The sequence below is a fragment of the Anabrus simplex genome, chromosome 14 (genome assembly GCF_040414725.1).
Source record: "Anabrus simplex isolate iqAnaSimp1 chromosome 14, ASM4041472v1, whole genome shotgun sequence".
Classification (NCBI taxonomy): domain Eukaryota; kingdom Metazoa; phylum Arthropoda; class Insecta; order Orthoptera; family Tettigoniidae; genus Anabrus; species Anabrus simplex.
The window spans coordinates 55772028-55797338 of NC_090278.1; the positions used below are offsets into that span (position 1 = coordinate 55772028).

The window sequence follows — 25311 nt, forward strand, 5'->3', positions numbered from 1 at the left end:
TTGAATTGAATAACAATGATGAAATTCGTTTTATCATTAATCAGCAAGATGCATACACCCTACCACACGAAAGCTACCTCTATATTGAAGGACGACTAGATAAATCAGATGGAAGTGGACCAAGCACATCCCAACTAAACAACGATGGTCTAGTTTTTCTCTTTTCTGAAGCGTGACATGAAGTGAATAATGTGGAAATAGATAGATCAAAGAATTTTGGTATTACAAGTGCAATGAAACTCTACCCTTCCTTTTGTGATGAAGAAAGTGATATTTTACGGATGGCAGGATGGTGTCCAAAAGCTACTAACAACTGGATGATTAATGAGGACGGAACTTTTACAGGTATGTTATCATTGAAACATATTATTGGCTTCGCAGAAGACTTTAGACGTATTATAATCAACGCAATACAAGAAATAATTCTGATTCGTGATTGAAGTGATTACAATTCACTTAAAGCAGCAGAAACACCAGTAAACTCGAAAATTACACTTCATCGTATATTGTGGAGGATTCCATATGTAACATTATCTGTTCGAGAAAAACTTCGATTTCTCAAGACTGTAGAAAATGGTACACCATTATCTATACGTTTTTCGAAGTTGGGAGCTGCATGCATATGCTGTGTTACCACCTACAAACAAGCATAGCTGGGCTATTAAAACGTCACGTTTTATTGAAAAGCCTTTGTATATTATTTTTGGATTTCAGACGCATCGTAAATTCAACCATGAAAAAGATACCTCACAGTCTGACCGCTGTAAATTAAGAAATATTAGATTTTATCTCAAAGGAATTACGTATCCATACGAAAACAAGGACATTAATTTTGAGAAAAATAAATGTGGGTTGCTCTATGATATGTTTTGTAAATTCCAATCATCGTATTATCAGAAAGAAAATCATCCACTATTTTCACCTGAAAATTTTAAAAATAAAGCACCGTTTGTAGTTATAGACTGCTCTTATTATGAAGAATCTATAAAAGAATCTCCGTTGATATTCGTTTAGAATTTGAAACATCTGAAAACATTCCTGCTAACACAACAACCTATTGTTTTATTATTCATATGAGTGATGTTACTTACCATCCGCTAATGAATATTGTTACAAGACTATAAATAAGGATAGCCATTTATCATGAACATTAGTGTGTGCTTCTACATCGTGCACTATGGAACAGAAAGAAAAAAGGCTATAAGATTACAGACAATCTTCTTGATAACAAACAAAACTGTGAATGTGCATGCTGTTCGCATGCTAATACGCAACATCTTATTTATATCACACAAGTAAGTGGGCTATTAAGATGTTCTATAAACATAGAACCTTATTAACAACAAGGTAAGAACTGCATTAACTTCTTTGTAAAGCATAACATACATAGTATAATATATTTTTAAAAATAATTTCGTAAACAATAAATGTTTTGTAAAATTTGAATGTTGCAAGGGGCATTACAATTTTGGAAGCATGCTAAGGCTGTTGTATAACCGGTAGTAGTTTGTTTAGTGTTGTAAAAACTTATACAATAAGTATTTCATTAAATTCAAAATGTTATACTTTCGGCATTCCCCTTGCCTCCTTACACCTACCGAAAATATTCACGCTCATACCATCTATAAAGGCTTGAGTTTACTACAGAGTAACAATGATAACGATCAAGAAAAATACTTTAATATTGTATATCAATATTATAGGAGATTAGATAAAATTGTAGAATATAGTTTAGATATAAGTATCACCATGTTAATTGTAGATTATCTGACGTAGTTGACACTGTAATTGGGACACTAAGTCCTGCAGTGTGCAATAAATAAATAAATAAATAAATAAATAAATAAATAAATAAATAAATAAATAAATAAATAAATAAATAAATAAATAAATAAATAAATAAATAAATAAATAAATAAATAAATAAATAAATAAATAAACATGGATAGCCATGTCGACGTCATCGTTGCATATTAAAAACAGAATAAGCTTACTACCGCACGTGCTCAGTCCCGTCGGAGACAGTCTGTCGGATGGAGGCGTAAAGCCTTAAGCATAAGATCACGTCGTCATAGTTATACATGTTTAGATTTGTTCGTCACTGACGGATGGAGACATAAAGCGTTAAGCTGACCTCTTTTAAAGTCACAGATGGCGACTGTGTAGTTAGATCCTCCAAAATAGCAACGGGAGGGGATGTGAGCGTAAAACTGGGCCAAAAATAGCGAATGTGTAGTTAGGCCCCTCCAAGATGGCGTCGGGATGGGGGCATTTGTCCATAGAACCAGGTTAGGCCATATGTGCCTCGTTCTGTTCGAGGATCAAAATGGCGACGGGAAGGTCATCTGACCGCAAAACTGTGCCCTGTGTAGTTAGGCCCCTCCAAAATGGCGTCGGGAAGGGCATCTAACCTTAAAACTAAGCCCTGTGTAGTTAGGCCCCTCTACGAGGTTAGGCATGCTCTCTTATGCGAATCCGCCATTGCCCTACTACTCAAGATGGCGTCGCGAGAAGCCACATTGCCCTTCTGCTCAAGATCTCATCGGGAAGGGCATCATCCGATAAGGTGAGGTTAGGCCCCTCCAAGATGGCGACTGTTGCCGTCGAGAAGGTCATCTGCCTGTAAAAGTGAGGTTAGGCCCCACCAAATGGCGACTGTGAGGTCAGGCTTGCTCTCTTATGCAAAATCCGCGAATTGACATTGCACTACTACTGGGGTCAATGTCCTCGGGGTCAGAACCCGCATAGGTATACTACTAGGGGTCAATGACCTCGAGTGCTGACTCAGTACAAGGTGTTTTAGAACCCGCCCAGCCCCTCTACTAATAGGCGTTACTTCTAGTTCTATTCTTCTATTCTAGTTACTTGTCTTCTAATTTCATAAGTTTAAATTTTTCTCCGTAATATTTGTCTAAAATAAGTTGTTTTTAAAATATATTTACAGTTCTGGAAATAATAAACTCGACAAAACATACCAATAACCTCCATTTCTTACCATGCTAATAATCTGCTGGTTAAGCCTTACAAATCAAGGAACGTTGCCGATAATAATACAGTCGGTTACATTACACCTAGAATAATTATCTTCAAAGACAATTGGAAAGTAGAATACAGCTGATAGCTTCAAGGTTCTGCGTCTAGGTGAAACTCTCATCACCACTATCACACGTATTCGCAGACTTTCACAATTAGGTGATAGTTATGCATGTTGATAATTATTGTTTTACACGGTCTAACATCTAAGTTATCAGCCCCTATCATGCATGAAGGCGCACACAACAAAGTAACATATAGGTTATCAGCCACTATTATCTATATATATAAAATAAGAGTTTTGTCTGTACATTGCTCAGAATTTAAAAAGGATGGTATTTCTGTATTGGTCGTCCATAGTAGCAAGGAAATGTACTTTCTAATTTTCCGTAATGTCTGTCTGTCTGTCTGTCTGTCTGTCTGTCTGTCTGTCTGTCTGTCAGTCTGTCTGTCTGTCTACACGCATCACGAGAAAATGGCTGAAAAGTCTTTAATGAAAATTGGTATGTAAAGTCTGGAAATAAGTCGCTACAATCTAGGTCATAAATCATTTTATTCACGCTGAGTGGAATGGTAGTTTAGGGGAAGGCCTAAAATTTAATTATTAAATTTTTGTGTTATTAATGGTCCTATCGACATTGTTAAAGTTATATAGTATTAAATTTATGATCATTTATGTCTTATACATTTTTACCGAACTGGCTATATTAACAGATATATTCATGAATTTGGACTTTTGTTGCTAAGCCCATATACCGAGAGCGATAGCTGCAATCGCTTAAGTTCGGCCAGTATCCAGTAATAAGGAGATAGTGGGTTCGAACCCCACTGTCAGCAGCCCTGAAGATAGTTTTCCGTGGTTTACCATTTTCACACCAGACAAATGCTGGGTCTGTACCTTAATTAAGGTCACGGCCGCTTCCTTCCCATTCCTAAGGCCTATCCTATCCCATCGTCGCCATAAGAAATATCTGTGTCAGTGCGACGTAAAGCAAATAGCAAAAATTTAAAAAAAGCAAAGTCCATATCAGCGCCAACTCATGAGAAAATGGGTAGACAGAATTTAATGAAAATCGTTATGTAATGTAGGGGAATAAGGAACTACAGTCTACGCTATAAATAATTTCGTAAGACGCCCTAATATCACAGAGTCGAAAGAAAACTGAATGTGAAGGCCTACAATACAGAAAGCTCATAGCATTGAACAACAATAACATTACAGTAGACTGAGCATTGTTTGTTCAGATGTGCTTTGTGTCTTCTGTTGTCAGTCAAGTCCGATAGGTGGGGTTTCTGCTGTATACCGAGTATTTATTGTATTTGCTTTACGTCGCACCGACATAGATAGGTATTATGGCGACGATGGGATAGGAAAGGGCTAAGAGTGGAAAGGAAGCGGCCCTGGCATTAATTACGGTACAGCCCTAGCCTTTGCCTGGTGTGAAAATGGGAGACAACGGAAAACCATTTTCAGGGCTGTGAACAGTGGTTTTCGAACCCACCACCTCCCGAATGCAAACTCACAGCTGCGCGCCCCTAACATCATGGCCAACTTTCCCGGTCGTACCGAATATTGGCGGGAGGTAGTTGGGGAGTTAGATAAATTTCTTCTTAAGCATGCCATTCCTCTGAAGCATACATTTTCGGATACTACTGGTACGTAACTCACTTGTTCATCATAGCATTCGAGCTATTCGAATCCTACTCTGAGGCACTGATTGGAATGAGCAGTGTGTATATTTAACGGAACAATGGCAGAGGAGTGTTCACGGCTGTCTGCGGCCTGGTCATACCAGCACTGGAACTTGGGAATGATAGATCGGCACCGTAGTACTGTTCGTTAAAAGTGAGAAAATGTGCGGTTTTTCATTTCAGCGAGTATTTTATATGGTAACATTGCTTTTAATCCCTAAATTCCTACTGACGTTTTTGTAATGGCCTAAGTTAAGTAACTGTAATTAGGAAAACCAGAAAGACAGTTTTTCTTTAGAATCCCGTAGCGAAGCACGGGTACATCAGCTAGTATATGAACACACACACACACACACACACACACACACACACACACACACACACACACACACACACACACACACACACACACACACACCAAATTGTTCAACACTTCTAAATGCTCAAGCTATATCAAACTATAACTGACTTAATGAAGCCTAACGAGATGCACCATTCAGAAAACTATCCTTAAAAATGTAACATAATTTACCATAACATGATGAAAGGCAGGAAGTCATTTTTTCAAACTGGCGTACTTTACTTATCAGATTTACGAAAATACGTAATATATTACAATTATATATAGAAAAAGCCTCATATGCCGACAATGATTACTTGAAATCTCCGGTTTTTGCCGACAGCCCGAGTATGTTCACCGTAGGTGTCCAACATCAGAGCTGATCAAACAGGCAGGGGTTACCGTGGGTGTTATTCTATCACCCCCCCCCCCACAGAGGGCTCTCTCCTGAGGTTACTTTAACTGTGTTGATGCATAATTTGTCATAACTTACTTTGTTTAATTTTACTGCTTCCTTTGCTAGTTTATCAGCCAGCCCATTGCCTTGTACACCTATATGTGCCTTACCCCCTTTCAATTTCATGCTCCAATTATTTATTTTAAGTGCTGCTACAGTTTTCTTTATTATCTCAATTAGGTGGTTATGGTTTTTGTAAACCACTATGGAGTCAATTGTTATTCTACTGTCCATGTATATAGTTCCTTTTTTTTTATCTTCATCATCCTCTACCCAAATGGAATGGCGTATGGCTTTTAGTACCGGGAGTGTCCGAGGACAAGTTCGGCTCGCCAGATACAGGTCTTTAGATTTGACTCCCGTAGGCGACCTGCGCTGAGTGATGAGGATGAAATTATGATGAGGACGAGACATACACCCAGCCCCCGCGCCAGCAAAATTAACCAATTATGGTTAAAATTCTCGACCCTGTGGAACCAGACATCCTCTACCCTAACGATTCCAAAGCTTTTATTATGGCGAATTGCTCCGCCTGATTGTTCGAACATCTCTTGTGGAGTTTAAATTTGAGTTGGTATATCAACTGATTTGATCTGTATACAGCTACGCCTGCCCTCACCACTTCGTCGCTTTTTACTTCGAGTAACAGAGAAATAAATACACGTGAAAGATAGGACAAACCGCCGGGAAATTTAAGTTGCTGCACTACCGCGACCCTCTTTTTTTTTTTACAAGTGTCTGATAAAGTGTCATTGTTGGAGTTGTTTCCATTGCATGTTCCTCGCCGCAGTAACTTACTACGCAATGCGCCTAGGTGGTGGTGAAAAATGAAGATATCGGCCAAAGAAAGAGAAGGGCCACAAAGGGCGTGAAATGAGACTCCCTAGCCGTCGGAAACCTAATAGCGTCGGGGTCGGAAAATATCATGCAAGTGAGATCGGATAGGATTGGATAGGATAGGGCAGATGAAAGTGAGGAGCCTGGCACATGTAAGTGGAAGCAATGCCAGGCTCAGCTGAGGGCCACGTGGTCGCCAACCCTGGGGCTTCCATGTGCCTAAAGTGAGAACTGTGGTTCGGGCAAACTCATGGCTGCCGAGGGCACTAAAATCACTGGATGAGGCGGGTAAATCAGTAGACGTTTTTTCACTCTAAAATTAGACGTGCTCTAACGACGTCAAGAATGTAAAATAAGTGTATATAACCGTCTCTAGATTTACATTAAACTTGGCAATTATTTTAGGAGTCCGGCTCCATGGCTAAATGGTTAGCGTGCTGGCCTTTGGTTACAGGGATCCCGGGTTCGATTCCCAGCAAGGTCGGGAATTTTAATCATAATTGGTTAATTACCCTGACACGGGGACTGGGTGTATGTGTCGTCTTCATCATCATTTCATCCTCATCACGACGTGGAGGTCGCCTACGGCTGTCAAATCAAAAGACCTGCACCTGGGGAGCCGAAGTCTTCGGACACATCCCGGCACAAAAAGCCATACGCCATTTATTTATTTTAGGAAATTAGTTTTATTTATTTAAGGTGTATTTTTTGTATGTTATGTTTTATTTAATCATCTATATTTGGGTAAATAACCTGTTGATTATAAAAAAAAAATAGCTCTGCTTTACTTGTTCTATATCTTTAAGCGAAAAGGTTTTGGGAATTTCAAAACTGCTACACAATTCAACATGCAATGAACATTATATTCTTCCTTGTCCTGACCTTCAGCCTATTTTAACAACTGATATTTACACATCTAAATTTTTATCTCAACACACAATATTTCTTCCTTATCTCAGAACTAAAAATCCTTGAGAGAGAAGTACAGTACAATACGACTTAAGCGCAAGGTCAAATTTAATGATCATTCAGCTGGAGTATTATTAATGTACTGTTCTTGATAGTATTAAAAAAAAAAGTCCAAGTGGGCAGTAGATGCATTACCAGAATTGTGCAAGTTTCTGTTTCTGACATTAACCACTCTATTACGGGAGAAAACAACAATTAGTTTCAAACTTCAGAGGTTTGGGTCTGGTACGAGCGTCTTGGGAGATGGTACAAATCTGGTGTACTCACTCCAGCTTATAACACACAACTTCGCGAAGAAATATATATGAATTATACCTTAAAATCTATGTAGAAGAGAGATGTGTTCATTATCAATGCCAGGGACTCACCCAGAAAGGTATATTTACTTTTATAACCTAATGAAAGATTTCACGCGCCATTGACCATTACCTACGAGCACAGCCATTCGCCGACATGGCGTCATTCCCAGAATTCCTAACTCGCTGATTCCGTCACCAACCCGGGCAAAATTAAAACACGGCTAAAGGCTGTCTTAATAATGTAATTTAGTAGCCGTAACCTATCTTTGCAAATCCATGCCCAACTCTGTCATGAGAACAGTGGCCCCCTTTGGGGGAGAGGGGCGTATTACACTTCCTTCGAGAGGCTCTCAACTACCGCCGCGGCGCATACTGCCCGCACGGCAAGTAAAAAGTTAATTTAGTGGTTCTAACCTACCGTCACATTTCGTTAGATATTTCCATAACAGTTGGTTACAGTTCGCAGATCGTAAAGACGCTCCTATCGGCAATCCCGTGAACTAAAACTAAAAGAGCATCCATCACCTGCCGTGGAGCCTCCGTGTACAGCGAGCGGAGTGGGTACACTAGGCTTCTGCCTGGTAAACTTACCTTCAAATTATTATTCTTATTCTTATTCTTCTTCTTATTCTTCTTCTTCTTCTTCTTATTATTATTATTAGAGCCTCCGTGGCTCAGGTGGCAGCGCGCCGGCCCCTCACCGCTGGGTTCCGTGGTTCAAATCCCGGCCACTCCATGTGAGATTTGTGCTGGACAAAGCGGAGGCGGGACAGTCTTTTATCATCTCCACTTAGTCCGAAGCGGATCTCGCGTCATGACATTTGAGCTCAATGTTTTTCGAAAACGAAAGCGTATTGACCTAAACCCTTACGCACGTGGTTTCCCATTTTCACACCAGGCAAATGCTGGGGCTGTACCTTAATTAAGGCCACGGCCACTTCCTTCCAAATCCTAGGCCTTTCCTATCGCATCGCCGCCGCCATAAGACCTATCTGTGTCGGTGCGACGTAAAACAACTAGCAAGAAAAAAACAAACAAAAACAAAACAAAACAAAAACCACCCTTTTACACGAGTTACTGTTGAGTGTCCTCCAACAGGTACATCGAAACTCGTTGAAGTCGATTGGACGCAGGGTCTGGCCAAGACCGACTCCAATCCTCAGGCCTTAATGCTACTCTCGATCGTTCAAAGATGGCGAATTGAGTAGCCGGAATTGTTGGAAATCTGGGTTTGTTTTGGTTTGTTGTTATCGTATGTAGTCTGTGTAATTTTATGAAAGTTGACGATAAATATTAGTTACTTTGTAGAATATAAGTGTGGGAGTGTATTTATATGAGTCAGTGGACACATACGATCTGTAATTATACGCAGTGATGTGAGAATATGCTTGTTTTGATCGTGTTTTTACCCATTAAAGAACATGAGTGCACTAGGTGGACCAGGTTTTAATCTAACTATGGCAATGCCTCTCATACAACTATTCTTAAGTTTCCTGCGGAATAGAACATGCATGTGGTTAAATATCAATGTTTAGTCAATAGAGTTTTTGCACTCATGTTTTTTAATGAGTACAAACCTATTATATCTTTAGTGTCTGAACGTTTCATTACTAAGGTTACCATCATTGTGTGAAGTGCTGTTATGCCATATGTCAACATTATGCTAACATTACCAGGGCCGTTCATTGGGTAAACATAATCACTTCGGGTGTACTTGGGCTGAGTGACTCAGACGGTTAAGGCAAGTTGGCAGATTCGATCCTGGCTCAGTCCGGTGGTATTTGAAGGTGCTCAAATACGTCAGCCTCGTGTCGGTAGATTTACTGGCATGTAAAAGAACTACTGCAGGACTAAGTTTCGGCACTTCGACGTCTTCGAAAACCGTAATAAATGTAGTTAGTGAGACGTAAAGCCAATAACATTATTATTTCGAGTGTGCTTCCTATTCGTTGTGTGTTTCACAGTTCTCATGAGAGCGAATAAATCGAGGAATTTCGTACCTTAATTTATTTTGAAACATTCAAAATGATGTTAGAAGTATCATTTTAACAGTTTTATCATGTATTTTCATCTATCCAGCGAAGTAAAATCTAAGGAAAAGCGTTATTTGACGAATTGACATTTCTAAATAATCAGCTTGTTGATCTCTTTTCTAGTAGAATATATGTGATTCTTGTTGGCGAAGCGTTTTCATACGTGTGAAAGTGATTTTCTCTATGATGTTACATTTATCATGTTAATTTACCGCCGTTTATATAATATGTACGTGATATTTTTGTGTTAGCCAACACCAGCAATCCGGCTACTTCGGCCGCCATGTTTTTTTATATTATGGTCTAGGATTGGAGTCGGTTTTGGTCTGACCTCTCCTTGTAAGTGGTATATTCCGAGCTGTCAGTGGCGAGATTGCGTTGAATGACATTAGTGGACGAATTAGTTTGAGTGGTGTCTTTAAAAGTAGGAAAGATCATAAAATGAAGATAAGCTTGGAATTCAAGAGGACAAATTGGGGCAAATATTAATTTATACGACGAGGAGTTAAGGCTTGGAATAATTTATCGAGGGAATTGTTCGATAAATCTCAGTTCCTTGAAATCTTAAAAAAAAAAAAAAAATCAAGTAAACAACTGATCGGGAATCTGCTACCTGGGCGACAGTCCTAAATGAAAATTGATTGATTGATTGATTGATTGATTTATTGATTGATTGATTGACTGACTGATAACCTTTAGACGACATCACTGCTGCAATTATAAAAAGTAAATTGTCACCGCTCCACCTCTATATGTAGTGTTTACCGTGATTAGCTGCCACCCCAGGAGGCCCGAGTTCGATTCCAGGCTCTGCCAAGAAATTTGAAAAGGGGGGGGTTGGAACGGGGTTCACTCAGTCTTGTGAGGTCAGGTGAGTAGATGGGGGTTCGATAGCCACCTCAGCGATCCTCGAAGTGGTTTTCCGTTCTTTCCCACTACTCCTCCAAACAAATGCCGCGATAGTATCTTACTTAAGGCCACGGCAGCTTCCTTCCCTGGTGGTGGTGGTGGTGGTGGTGATTACTGTTTTAAGAGGAAGTACAACTGGGCAACCATCCTCTATATAACTCTAATCAAAGAATAAAAAGGGAAGGGATCCGACACTTCGAAAAATGAAGGTATCGGCCAAAGGAAGACAAGGGCCATGAAGGGCGTGAAATTGAAAGACTCCCTAGCCCTCGCAAACCTAATAGCGTCGGGGTCGGAAAAGAACAAGGGTTGAGCAAGTGAGGTCGGATAGGATAGATGAAAGTGAGGGGCCTGGCACAAGTAAGTGGAAGCAATTCGACTCAGCTAAGGTCTCTGTGGTCGCCAACCCACGCTCCAAAGTTCAGAGCCCCTGGGGAAACCTTTAGTCACCTCTTACGACAAGTAGGGAATACCGTGGGTGTTATTCTACCGCCCCCATCCACAGGGGGAGCTTCCTTCCCTCTTCCTTGTCTGTCCCTCCCACAAGGTCCCTGTTTAGCATAGCAGGTGAGGCCGGCAGGGTGAGGTACTGGTCATCCTCTCCTGTCGTATCCCCCGATCCAAGTCTCACACTCCAGGACACTGCCCTTGAGGCGGTGGAGGTGGTATCTCTCGCTGAGTCCGGGGGAAAAACCAACTCTGCGGGGTAAATGAATTAAGAAAGAAAGAAAGAAAGAAAGAAAGAAAGAAAGCTTGATGATGATGCTTGTTGTTTTAAGGGGCCTAACATCGAAGGTCATCGGCCCCAAGGAAAGAAAGAAAGAAAGAAAAAAGAAAGAAAGAAAGAAAGAAAGAAAGAAAGCTATTTGCTTTACGTCGCACCGATACAGATATGTCTTATGGCGACGATGGGATAGGAAAGGCCTAGGAATGGAAAGGAAGCGGCCGTGGCCTTAATTAAGGTACAGCCCCAGCATTTGCCTGGTGTGAAATGGGAAACCACGGAAAACCATCTTCAGGGCTGCCGACAGTGGGGCTCGAACCCACTATCTCCCGATTACTGAATACTGGAAGAAAGAAAGAAAGAAAGAAAGAAAGAAAGAAAGAAAGAAAGAAAGAAAGAAAGAAAGAAGGTGCACTACAGCTAGTTCTGAAATTAGTTACTCGCTCCGTTCTGGCGACTGAATTAACACATTCATATGATTCCCATGTTGAGAGCGAGGTTACAATACTTCCGCTATTCTCCCAGAACTGTATGAATGAATAATGTGTATTTATATAACCAACATGTAGCATGGTTAGTGACGTTATATGTTTCATAGGGCCATGAACCTCTCTCTCTTCCGTTATAAATATTGAAGCTAGGAGGCTTGTACATTTTTCCGTGCCTGTTGATATCAAGAGCATAGTCACAGAATCTGCAGTGCTACGTGGAAAACCAACCACAGTTTACTTCTGCGAGGACCATAAAGCGGATGAATGACGTAGTTAGTGTCCCTGAAAGTCAAGACACCACTTAATATGGAACAGGAGTGGACATCTTAGACATGAATACTATGTTTTGGGGCAGAGGCTCTATCAGAAATTAGCATCATCATTATTTCCCCGACACCACTAACCATAGAGTTCGACTCGTTGGCTGAATCGTCAGCGTACTGGCCTTCAGTTCAGAGGGTCCCGGGTTCGATTCCCGGCCGGGTCGGGGGTTTTAACCTTCATTAGTTAATTCCAATGGCCCGGGGGCTGGGTATTTGTGCTGTCCCCAACATCCCTGCAACTCACACACCACACATAACACTCCTCCACCACAATAACACGCAGTTGCCTATACATGGCAGATGCCGCCCACCCAGATCGGAGGGTCTGCCTTACAAGGGCTGCACTCGGCTAGAAATAGCCATACGAAATTATTATTATTACTAATCATAGAAACCAGTGTTCCTCTATGCACACTAGGTCAGTAGCGTCATGTTCTCACTGTGCACTAAAAGCTTCAGAAAATCTCGTACCAAGTTTAAAGTAAATCTAGAGACGTTTATATACATATATTTATAAATTTTACAGAGAGGGCCTTACATTCTTGAGGTCGTTAGGGCACGTCTAATTTTAGAGTGAAAGAACGTCTACTGATTTACCCACCTCATTCAGTGATATTAGCGCCCTCGGCAGCCATGAGTTAGCCCGAGCCACAGTTGTCACTTTAGGCACATGGAAGCCCCAGGGTTGGCGACCACGGGGCCCTCAGCTGAGCCTGGCATTGCTTCCGCTTACATGTGCCAGGCTCCTAACTTTCATCTATCCTATCTCTCTTGGACAACTCTTGTTCTTTTCAGACCCCGACGCTATTAGGTTTCCGACGGCTAGGGAGACTTTCATTTTTCACCCCCTTCGTGGCCCTTGTTCAAAGTGTCGGATCCATTCCATTTTTTCTCTCTGATTAGTGTTATATATTGCCTAGTTGTACTTCCTGTTAAAACAACAGTAATCACCACCACCTAGGCACATTGCGCAGTACTGCGGCGAGGAACATGTATTTGAAACAGCTCCAACAATGACACTTTTTCAGACACTTGTAAAGAAATGGGGCGACGCAACGGCAGTGTCCTCATGCTCATAGTCTCGCAAAAGGACTTGTAATTGGACGAAGAGAGAGAAATACCTAAACTTCTGTGAAAATGAAAACCTACAACCTGTTTTCCAGTCACTGACCGGGTAAGGAATGTAATGAATGAATCACGTATATTCTATTAGTACGATGGGGTCGCCACTCCCAATGTGATTTAGTAATGACTGATATATGCTATGAAATTCGTGAGAGTGTTGCTGGAATGAAAGATGACAGGGAAAACCGGAGTACCCGGAAAAAATATCTGCCCCGCCTCCGCTTTATCCATCACAAATCTCACATGGAGCGACCGGGATTTGAACCACGGTATCCAGCGGTGAAAGGCCGACGCGCTGCCGTCTGAGCCACGGAGGCTTTCCATACTTTTATAACTGATCCATTTCATGAACCTTATTTGGATTCTTTACAAGTCTCGTATTAAATACTACTGAGAAGGTAACCACACCTCGCAAGAGTATTCTAACGATGGCCTGATTAGAGGCCAAAACAAAGTAAATCGAAGTTCTAGAAGAAACAAATTCGGTGCAGTTTATTTTCAGAAAGTCAAGTAATTTCAACCCTTTCCTAGAAATCTTGTCTAACTCTAAATGGGTGAAGTTGTTCCTTTTGTGAAACAGATCCAGTTGCTTCTTCTTTTTCTTTCCTGACCGTATATGTTCCCATAAAACGGGCACTCCCGAGCTCACATCCTATTCCCCAGTCCAGAATTAACATCACTGAAATGACCAGAAAAGGAACCCAGGGCCTTAGAATAAGAGACAGGCACGCTACCTCTATACCACAGGGCTGGATAATAATAATAATAATAATAATAATAATAATAATAATAATAATAATAATAATAATAATAATAGCCGCCTCTGTGGTGTAGTGGTTAGCGTGATTAGCTGCCACCCCCGGAGGTCCGGGTTCGATTCCCGGCTCTGCCACGAAATTTGAAAAGTGGTACGAGGGCTGGAACGGGGTGCACTCAGCCTCGGGAGGTCAACTGAGTAGAGGTGGGTTCGATTCCCACCTCAGCCATCCTGGAAGTGGTTTTCCGTGGTTTCCCACTTCTCCTCCAGGCGAATGCCGGGATGGTACCTAACTTAAGGCCACGGCCGCTTCCTTCCCTCTTCCTTTCCTATCCCTTCCAATCTTCCCATCTCTCCACAAGGCCCCTGTTCAGCATAGCAGGTGAGGCCGCCTGGGCGAGGTACTGGTCATACTCCCCAGTTGTATCCCCCGACCAAGAGTCTGAAGCTCCAGGACACTGCCCTTGAGGCGGTAGAGGTGGGATCCCTCGCTTAGTCCGAGGGAAAAACCGAACCTGGAGGGTAAACAGATGATGATGATGATGATGATGATGATGATAATAATAATAATAATAATAATAATAATAAGGAGAAGAAGAAGAAGTATATACCGAGCAAGTGGATGTACGGTTTGGGTCACGTACGTAGCTATAAGCTTGCATTCGGGAGATACTGGGATCGAACTCCGATGTCGGTAGCCTTGAAGATGGTTTTCCGTGATTTCTCATTTTCACACCAGGCAAATGTAGGGGCTGTACCTTAATTAAGGCCACGGTCGCTTCCTTCCCACTGCTAGGCCTTTCCTGTCCCACCGTCGCCACAAGACCTATCAGTGTCGGTGCGACGGAAAGCAACTTGTATAATGCTTCAGATCTAATTACAGTTTGATAAGGTCTAATTTTTGCATTTCGAGAGATACTCTTTTTTGTTACGTATGTTTTGAGGGAGTCGGAAGGCTGTTTCAAAGACGGTGGACTTCTCAGAATTGTTGGATTGAACCCATTCCCCAAGGTATTGGAATCTTTTCACTTTCAAGGTTTTACCGTGGGTAGTTAGAAGATGTGGTGGAGCATGCATGATGTTAGAAATGAGGTGGTTTTGGTGTAGGAGAGTTTGAGACCAATCTTAACTACGCTTTCATGCAGATGATTAATTTGTTGAGTAGCTACTTCAGAAAAGGAAGTTAGGAGAGCGACGTCATTTGCAAAAGCAAGGCTATTATTATTATTATTATTATTATTATTATTTCAGACTATTACCGAAGTCTTTCCACCTCAAAAGGACTGTAGTTAATGGACTGACGCTCTTGCTGACGCCTTCCATACACAATATACGTCAGTGGCCTGTTCCGTTCCGGTGCCCGAGTGGGTGTAGCCGGTCGTTATGGTAACGCCACTTGTTAGAGCTAAAAGCCGCTGTGACAACAACCATCTCATGACAAGCCGATACCGAAACATTCTCTTCGTAGAGTTGTTGATTACAAAGTTGTTTCCTGGAGGTTCTACTACTAAAGCGACACGGTTTGGAGGAGAAGCAAGCGGTACTACCGTGTAGAAAATGATGACAATCCTCAGAATTAGAATGGTATTTTTGCATCTGTCGTATCCACAGTAAGAAGGAAATGTATTTCTTAATTCTCCGTCATGTCTTTCTGTATGTATGTATGTATGTATGTATGTATGTACGTACGCGCAGCACATGAAAATGGCTGAAGGGAATTTAATGAAAATCGATACGCAACATCGGGGAATAAGACACTACAATTCAGGCTATAAATAATTTTATTCACATTGAGTGAAATGGTAGTTTAGGGGAAAGCCTAAAATTCAATTCTCAAAAATCTCTGTTATTAGTGGTCCTACGGATAAATACGCTACAACATAACTTCAGTTATATAGCATTAAATCTCCAGTCCCGGTCTAGAAAGCCAAGAATAACGGCCGAGAGGATTCGTCGTGCTGACCACACGATACCTCGTAATCTGCAGGCCTTCGGGCTGAGCAGCGGTCGCTTGGTAGGCCAAGGCCCTTCAAGGGCTGTAGTGCCGTGGGGTTTGGTTTGGTTTTAAATCTCCAATCATTTATGTGTTATACATTTTTACCGTAAAGGTTATGATAATAGAGATATTCATGAATTTGTATTTTTGTTCCTAAGGCCTTATCAGTGCCAAGCCACGATAAAATGGATGAACAGAATTTAATGAAAATGTAAAGTTGGGGATTAAAACTCTACAGTCTACGCTATAAATAATTTTATTCACGCTAGATGAAATGGTACTTAGGGGAAGGCACCTAAAATTTAATTTTGAAGTGCCTATGTTATCATGTAGTTTAATAAAATCGTATTCACAACGTGTATACGACTTCATCTAGAATTTTGTATACAATGTAGAATTCCATAGCGAAGAATGGGTACTGAATTCCTTTTAGATACTCTCTTATTTACAATGAAATCAACTAAGGGCTGTAAACACTGTTAAAGGCATGAAATGCTTCCCCTTCCTTCGGAGACTCATCTGCGAAAATTAGTTGAAGATCTTAAGTGCCCTTACGTGGTGAACATCCATGCATTAGTGCTACTGAGAACTATTTCTGCGATGAGAAGAGCGAAAACAATCACACGGGAATTCTCATATTTGATGAAGTAAAACTAAGAGAAGAGGTTCAGTTTATAGATTGATGGATTCGTAAATTTAGGAGAACACACCCAAGAACACGGGAAAAATAAACTCTCAAATAATGCGCCTGTGTCCATTTCTGTGCTCCTATTGCATAATTGGATTCAACCGGTTGTGTATGCAAGCCGAAATTCGACACCTGGTGATATTTTGTCACGAATTTTAATCCAGGCGGTCTTTCAACTGGATCAAATTGGCACCAGAATTATTGGTTTCACCTCAGACGGAAGTCAGTCTAATAAAAAGGTGTCGAAATGTTTAAGAATAAATGGAAAGGAAGGGAAGGTCGTGTGTTCTATTTCTTATCTTTTTGATTCTAGTAGAAGACTTTGGGCCTTTTCAGATGCTGTACATATAATTAAGTGCATCAGAAATAATTTCCACGACAAAAGGCAAATCTATAGACAGGTTTTTGAAATGGATAACTTCCATAAATTTGCAGGTTTGAAAGTTTGCCACAAGCTAACGTCTGCAAATATATAGACCCCGCTTCAATTCAGAGCATGATCGTGAGACTAGCTTTTCAGTTATTTAGTAATTCTGTTTCAAAAGGCATAAAGTTTTTTACGCAGATAAACTCAGAGGGATTTGAAGACAGTGAACCGACAGAAACATTCACTAGGCAATTGAATATCCCAATAGATGTATTAAATACACTTCTACACCAGCAGGGGCTCTTTATAAAGATTCAATAGGGCATCAAACCTTAATAAAATGGAGAGATAACCTCAGTGGGAAGAAAAATACTTTTGCTTCAGAAAGAACTCTTGAATGCCTAGAGCAGGGCCTCTCAAACTCCCAAAATCTCACGCGTGCAAATGGAGGCGCAAGAGCTCCGTGCACTGTGTATCGCTCCCGCTCGGCTCGACTCGGACCAACGCTTCGTCTCTGGGCTACTCGGTTAAGCTCGGCTCAACTCGTCTCAACTCGGCTCGGATTTGGAACGCTACGGAGCAAGTGAGGAAGAGGGAGACAGGGAGAGCGAGCGATACAGGCGTGGGGAAAGAGAGAGATAGCGCTATTGCTCCAAATCGAGGAGTGGGGGTCTGCACTCTGGTCAACCAAGCGCAGTCGTCTTTTGCACCGTGCACAGTGCATGCACCAACCGCATGCACCCTGAGAGGCCCTGGCCTAGAGTAAAAATTGAAAGCACCATACATGCATCTGAGTATTTATGAAAAAATGGATATGTGCTCACAGCCAAATTTAATCAAGATTCACTAGAACGGCACTTTGATATACTGCGATCATTAAGTTGTGGCGACCACACTTCAACAATAGATTTTCTGAATTTACACATGTTACAGTCTATTTATATCCCAACAAAACTTGCCCTGTCATCGGGTAGTAATTGTGAGTCCAAATTAGAACTGACATTGACATCATTCATCAATCAAATGAGAACACTGCCTAAGAAGACAGAAGGCTGTAGCAGAAAAACCACAAAATAAAATAAGGCAAGCACTAGACTTCACTTCCTCTTAAAACAATAATCACCACCACCACCACCACCACCACCACCACCACCTCTTATCGGACTGTGAGAACAATTTAGGCCTACTTAACAGTGATAGCCACAGTCTTACTAAGGAGTATTTGATTTATTATCTAGGAGGATATATAGTACGTACGCAACGTATCCAAGGTCAAAAAATGGCATAAATGCGTTAGCCTGCTTTACGGTAAGCCTACAGAAGAAATACTTGCCGCAGCATTGGCAGCACTTTCCTCATATCTTAGATTTTCCGTGTTGTCTCCTGTTGGCGAGAAAAAAAGAATAGTTGCTATGACTTATGACTCGACCCTCGTATACAGATCTTTGTAATTCGTGTTGTGCTGTTGCTGATGCTAAATAAAAAAATAAAAAATGAAAATAAAATATTCCAAAGGGTAGTTTACCTTTCCACATGACACACTTATTGCGAGTCTGATAACACGTGGGCTAGATCAGTTTACACCGTAAAATAGTGTCCCCCTTTTTTATCATCTCAAGATTAAAACAAGCTCGAGAACACCTTATCTTGCTTGCTCTTGAGGTTTTGGCCTTGGTTAATTAAACAAACAAAAAGTATTTTCTACTCGAAAACTAATGCTCTACTGTAAATAACTTTTTTTTTCGCTACTGTTTTAATGTGGCGCCAACTCAGACTTTTTTTGGGCTCTGACGAGGGTAGTAGTAATAACAATAATTGCGTATCGCCATTGCTAGTCAGGTGCAGCCTTTGAAAGGCAGACCCTCCGAAGAGGGTGGATGGTATGTCTGAAGTATGGAAAACTATGTGTTGCGAGGATGGGAACAGTTAGGAATAATGCGATATTATCAATATAAGTGAATATCGATATATTTTCTATCGATATTCGATATTTCAATATCGTTACATTGTTTCGATATTTTAAAGGTATTTGTGGTGGTGGTGGTGGTGGTGGTGGTGGTGGTGGTGAATATTGGTCGGCCCCGTGGTGTAGAGGTAGTGTGCCTGCCTCTTACCCGGAGGACCCGGGTTCGATTCCCGGCCAGGTCAGGGATTTTTACCTGGACCTGAGGGCTGGTTCGAGGCCCACTCAGCCTGCGTTATTAGAATTGAGGAGCTATTGACGGTGAGATAGCGGCCCCGGTCTAGAAAGCTAAGAATAACGGCCGAGAGGATTCGTCGTGCTGACCACACGACACGTCGTAATCCGCAGGCCTTCGGGCTGAGCAGCGGTCGCTTGGTAGGCCAAGGCCCTACAAGGACTGTAGTGCCATGGGGTTTGAAGGAGGGATGAATATTGATTTAAGAAGAAGTACAACTAGGCAACCATCCTCCATACAAGAGAAAAATGGAAGAAATCCGCCACTTTGAGTTATGAAGGTATCGGCCAAAGAAAGACAAGGGCGACGAAGGGGGAGATTAAATGAAAGACTCCCCACGCCTTGAGTGTTCTAATACCGTCGGGGTCGGAAAAGAACAAGAGTTGACCAAGGGAGGTCGGACAGGATAGATGAAAGTGAGGAGCCTGGCACAAGTAAGTGGAAGCAATGCCAGGGCTCAGCTAAGAGCCCCGTCGACGCCAACCCACGCTCCCAAGTTGAAAGCCACTGGGGCTCCTTTTAGTCGCCCACCACAAGGGTATTAAACAATAGTGACATTACTCGAAGAATGGGTACAAAATTATAATTAAGAGTTTCCTTCACGAATCAGCCGTTACCCTTCGGACTCAGCGAGGGATCCCTCCTCTACCGCCTCAAGGGCAGTGTCCTGGAGCGTAAGACTTCGGGTCGGAGAATACAACTGGGAAGGATGACAAGTACCTCGCCCAGGCGGCCGCAACAGCTATGCTGAACAGGGGCCTTGTGTTAGGGGTGGGAAGATTGGATGGGACAGGCAAGGAAGGTGGAAGGAAGCGGCCGTGGCCTTAAGTTAGGTACCATCCCGGCATTTGCCTGGTGGAGAAGTGGAAAACCACGGAAAACCACTTACAGGATGGCTGAGATGGGAATCGAACCTACCTCTACTCATTTGACCTCCCGAGGCTGAGTGGACCCCGTTCCAGCTCTCATACCACTTTTCGAAATTCGTGGCAGAGCCGGGAATCGAACCCGGGCCTCCGGGCGTGGCAGATAATCACACTAACCACTACACCGCAGAGGCGGTACGTACAATCTACCGATTTTTTATTTGTGCACCTTGAAAAACTGCCCTTACCGCACGGCCAACTCGCGCGGTAACGGAAAATGTAAAAATATATTTAACATCATGTGACATACTGGTGGCAGGGCAATACGAACCGAATTTTGTATTTAAGAATAAAAACAAGGATAGTAATTTCGGCTAGGTGATGCTGCTATCATCGATATCTAACATTCTTCTTCTGTCCGACTTGTTGGCTGAATGGTCAGCGTACTGGCCTTCGGTTCAGAGGGTCCCGGGTTCGATTGGTTAATTCCAATGGCCCGGGGGCTGGGTGTTTGTGCTGTCCCCAACATCCCTGCAACTCACACACCACACATAACACTATCCTCCACCACAATAACACGCAGTTACCTACACATGGCAGATGCTGCCCGCCCTCATCGGAGGGTCTGCCTTACAAGGGCTGCACTCGGCTAGAAATAGCCACACGAAATTAATAATAATTCTTCTTCTACCGCTTTTTCCGCACCTGTGCGATCGCGGGTGCGAATTGTATCACACATATGTGGATATGGCCAGTTTTACGCCCGGATGCCCTTCCTGATTCCAATCCTATGTGGAAGGATGTAGGTATGCACTAATGCGTGTCCCTGCGGTGGAGTGTTGGGACAAACTCAAAACCCCTAGTCCCCAAGCCAGAAGAATTAATCAGACGCCACTAAAATCCCCGATCAGCCGGGAATTGAACCCGGGACCTTCTGAACGGAAGGCCTCAACGCTCGTAATTAGCCAAGGGGTCGGATCATCAATATCTAACATTATGTTTATCAAGTTCCTACAATGTCAACTTTCAACTCAATATACTCATTCTCGAGAAAGAAGATTAATGGAAATTAAAAACAAGTTCTACAAAAAAATCGCCCTATTGTTATTAAACTGTATCGAAATCGCTGAACAAGTCATCATCATCTTTTCCCAACTCCAATTTCTCGGGTATGGTGTACAAGCGATCGCCATCTCCTTCTGTCTTCATACATCTTCTGTTCCAGTACATCCTCCCATTCGTGTCCTCTCTCTTCCACAGTCTCTATCCAGAGTTTTCTTGGTCTTCCCTGATGTCTCCTTCCTATGAGATTAGGGTCAAAATATTTTCTGGCATTGAAGTCTGCGTTTCTTTATGACACTGATAATAGGAACCTCAATACCAGCTACTTTCCTATTCACTTCATTTCTGATCTTGTCCTTTCTGGTTGTCTGGTTCATGGTTCTAATGAATCTCATTTCAGTTGCTTGGATTCTACTGAAGTCTTTGTTTAGTAGGGTACATGTCTCTAAACCGTACGTGAGGATTGGTACGAAGAAAGTGTGGTACATGATTGTTTTTGCTTTTTGTGGTATTTTGCAGTCCCAGAGAAGATTTCTGACTTGACTGTAGAAGTTTGACGCTTTCTGTGTCCTGCTGAGTATTTCCTGCCTAACAGTGTTGGCTTTCGAGATTGTGCTTCCGAGGTACTTGAAGTGGGAAGCTGATTCGATTTTTACTCCTTCCAGAAATATATTTGAGCTTGTTCCTTCCCTATTGATGGCCATTTCCACTGTCTTTGTTTTGCTCATCTTCAGTCCAAAATTTTTGAATGTATTGTTCCATTCGTCAAGTTTCTTCTGAACTTCAGCTTCTGTCTATTACGCACTTATACGCCACACGAGAGCCCTATTTGTTGAATCTATTCATTCTACTGAGTACAATGCCCGACTCGTTGGCCGAATGGTCAGCGTTCTGGCCTTCGGTTCAGAGGGTACCGCGTTCAATTCCCGGCCGGGTCGGGGATTTTAACCTTAATTGGTTAATTCCAATGGCCCGGGGGCTGGGTGTTTGTGCTGTCCCCAACATCCCTGCAACTCACACACCACACATAACACTATCCTCCACCACAATAACATGCAGTTACCTACAAATGGCAGATGCCGCCCACCCTCATCATTATACTGAGTACAATGTGGGCATCAGTTCAACCAGTGGCAGATATACATAGTGAAAATGAAAACCTAGAACCTGTTTTCCAGTCAATGACCGGGTGAGGGATGGAATGAATGGAACCCCGTCTTGCGGCGAGGATAGGAATTGTGCCGGCTGCCGAAGCCTGTTGCACACCTCTGGGGCAATAATTAATGACTGACAGATGAAATGACATGATAGTGGAGAGTGTTGCTGGAATGTAAGATGACACCGGGAAACCGGAGTACCCAGCGAAAAACCTGTCCCGCCCCCACTTTGTCCAGCACAAGAGTGCCCGGGATTTGAACCACGGCATCCAACGATGAGGGGCCGACGCGCTGCCGCCTGAACCACGGAGACTTTCTTGAATCTATTCATTCTACTGAGTACAATGTTGGCAGCAGTTCAACAGTGGCAGATAGACATAGTGTCGCACCCGATTGCTGATCTGTTATTTAAATTTGTTCACTGCTGTTATGGTTGCTAGTATGAAGTGTTTAGTAGTCGTCTGGGAATTACTAAATTGACATGTCAATGGAGCATTTTTAATTTCTCACTTTAAAATCATAATAATCTCTTTCTTTTTTCTTTCTTTCATAATCTATTTACCCTCCAGGGTTGGTTTTTCCCTCGGACTCAGCGAGGGATCCCACCTCTACCGCCTCAAAGGCAGTGTCCTCGAGCTTCAGACTCTGGGTCGGGGATACAACTGGGGAGGATGACCATTACCTCGCCAGGCGGCCTCACCTGCTATGATGAACAGGGGTCTTGCGGGGGAATGGGAAGATTGGAAGGGATAGAGAAGGAAGAGGGAAAGAAACGGCCGTGGCCTTAAGTTAGGTACCATCCCGGCATTTGCCTGGAGGAGAAGTGCGAAACCATGGGAAACCACTTCCAGGATAGCTGAGGTGGGAATCAAACCCACCTCTACTCAGTTGACCTCCCGAGGCTGAGTGGACCCCGTTCCAGCCCTCGTACCACTTTTCAAATTTCGTGGCAGACCGGGAATCGAACCCGGGACCACTACACCACAGAGGCGGACGTAATAATCTCTGATCTTAAAAAAATCCGTAAAGACAGTTTCACAACTTGTACTTGTATCCGTAGATGATGAGAAAATTCCGTAGAGTTGGAAACGCTGATAAGTAATAGAATGCGTATCTAAATATGGCCTTTGGATGACAAGCTAATAAATAGTTGAATATAAATTTTATACATTAACACAATCATACCTTCTCTTTAACGTAAAACTTGATACTAGATAAATAAATGCGAGTTTATGTGGCCACAGTACCTAATCGTGACACTTTTTAAAACAACTGAAACCTGTAATGCAAAAATTCAGTATAATGATTGCCTAGCTTGTTTGTTCTTACAGCAACACTAAACGAAAGGAATATTCCTCGAAGTTGAAGTCGGAAGAGCATGGACTGATATGAATCAATACAAAATGCTGTACTCACCAGAAAAACAAAGTCGACAAAGGGTTCGCTGTCTGTCCAGGGTTGGGTCGACTCTCCCGCTTGCCGGCATCCATAACCTCTAATCTATTTTGGGATATTTGCACTAGTCAAGGCACACACGGTCAATGTCACACACACGCACACGCACAAAATAAAATATGAGTATTAAAAGCTGTTGCTAAGGCCGTTGTAGTTGCCTTCCTCACATATGCATGAGTCACTTAAAGAGTTAAATGTCTAAATTGTTTTGTTTTCTCACACAGTTGTACCGCACTTGACCGGAGCAGACTGCTGGCTGTTGTGCGGTTGTCTGCAGTCCATCGCATCTGGTGCCAGAGTGAAGCCTGGCTTCTTCATGCATGGTCTCTTATCAACACTGGATAGGAACGATCTACTTTTTTTTCTTCTTCCGTTTTTTGCGTTGTCATGGTATAACCATATAGTGACAAGAGATGTAAGAGCTAGATAAATCCCATAATAAACAAGACCATTTCAACATTCGAACATATCGTGGCTGTCACGAGCAGCAATTAGCGGCTTGTGGATTTGTTTTTACAGTAATTTCGTATAGCACAGTACCCAGTACCTGAAAAATTAAACTTATTCAGGGTTATTCAGTTAAGTTGGCCGCCGTAAGCAGTAGCGGCAATGGAAATTAGAAGTAGGGGGGCGGGGCAAAATGTACCTACAGAAAACAAAAAGTACCTGGGTTTGTAGAGATATAGTTTGTTTGTTTGGTTTTCTTTTTTTTTTCTTTTTTTTTGCTATTTGCTTTACGTCGCACCGACACATATATGCCTTATGGCGACGATGGAATAGGAAAGGCCTAGGAAGTGGAAGGAAGCGGCCTGGGCCTTAATTAAGGTACAGCCCCGGCATTTGCCTGGTGTGAAAATGGGAAACCACGGAAAACCGTCTTCACGGCTGCCGACAGTGGGGCTCGAACCCACTATCTCCCGATTACTGGATACTGGCCGCACTTAAGCGACTGCAGCTATCGAGCTCGGTGGAGATATAGTGGTGGCGCGGGTATGTACATGAAAACTTTTAAAAAAGCTACAAAATGGTAAATTTGTTGATACTCTCTTAGCGAATTTCGACAGAGAGGTAAAAGTTGACAGTTCACCAACTTAAGTGCAATAATAATTGTTCCGGGGTTACCCATGGAGCAGAAAGAGGTTAAAGAAGGTGACGGGGTGAATGGGTCTATCTACAATATCAAAGGTGAATTAAAACTTTCTTTTCCAAAAACAAACTTAACAATATTTTTCACTGAGTGAACACAACAACATATGAGGTACAAAAGCAATCTTGAAACAAGACTAGGAAAATCCAAGATTCGGAACTTTAATAACAATTTTGGGCTTCAAGCCCCTAGTTTACAATGTCAGAGGTACCGGATCCAGTTTACAAAAACCTTAATTCAAACTAAGGAATCATTTATCCAACTCCGACTCGTTGGCTGAACGGTCAGCGTACTGGCCTTCGGTTCAGAGGGTCCCGGGTTCGATTCCCGGCCGGGTCGGGGATTTTAACCTTAATTGGTTAACTCCAATGGCACGGAGGCTGGGT

General features: G+C 42.3%; 1 protein-coding gene across 1 annotated transcript in view; it reads right to left on the bottom strand.

Moving 5' to 3' along the window:
- The window catches only part of LOC136885586 (ATP-binding cassette subfamily C member 4), a 174734-nt gene extending 150644 nt beyond the window's left edge, over positions 1–24090 (bottom strand). The window contains exon 1 of the mRNA XM_068230337.1: positions 23740–24090. Within this exon, the coding sequence (XP_068086438.1) occupies positions 23740–23813 (74 nt within the window). The 5' untranslated portion in view covers positions 23814–24090. The remainder of the gene's footprint in view (positions 1–23739) is intronic.
- Positions 24091–25311: the final 1221 nt, after the last annotated feature.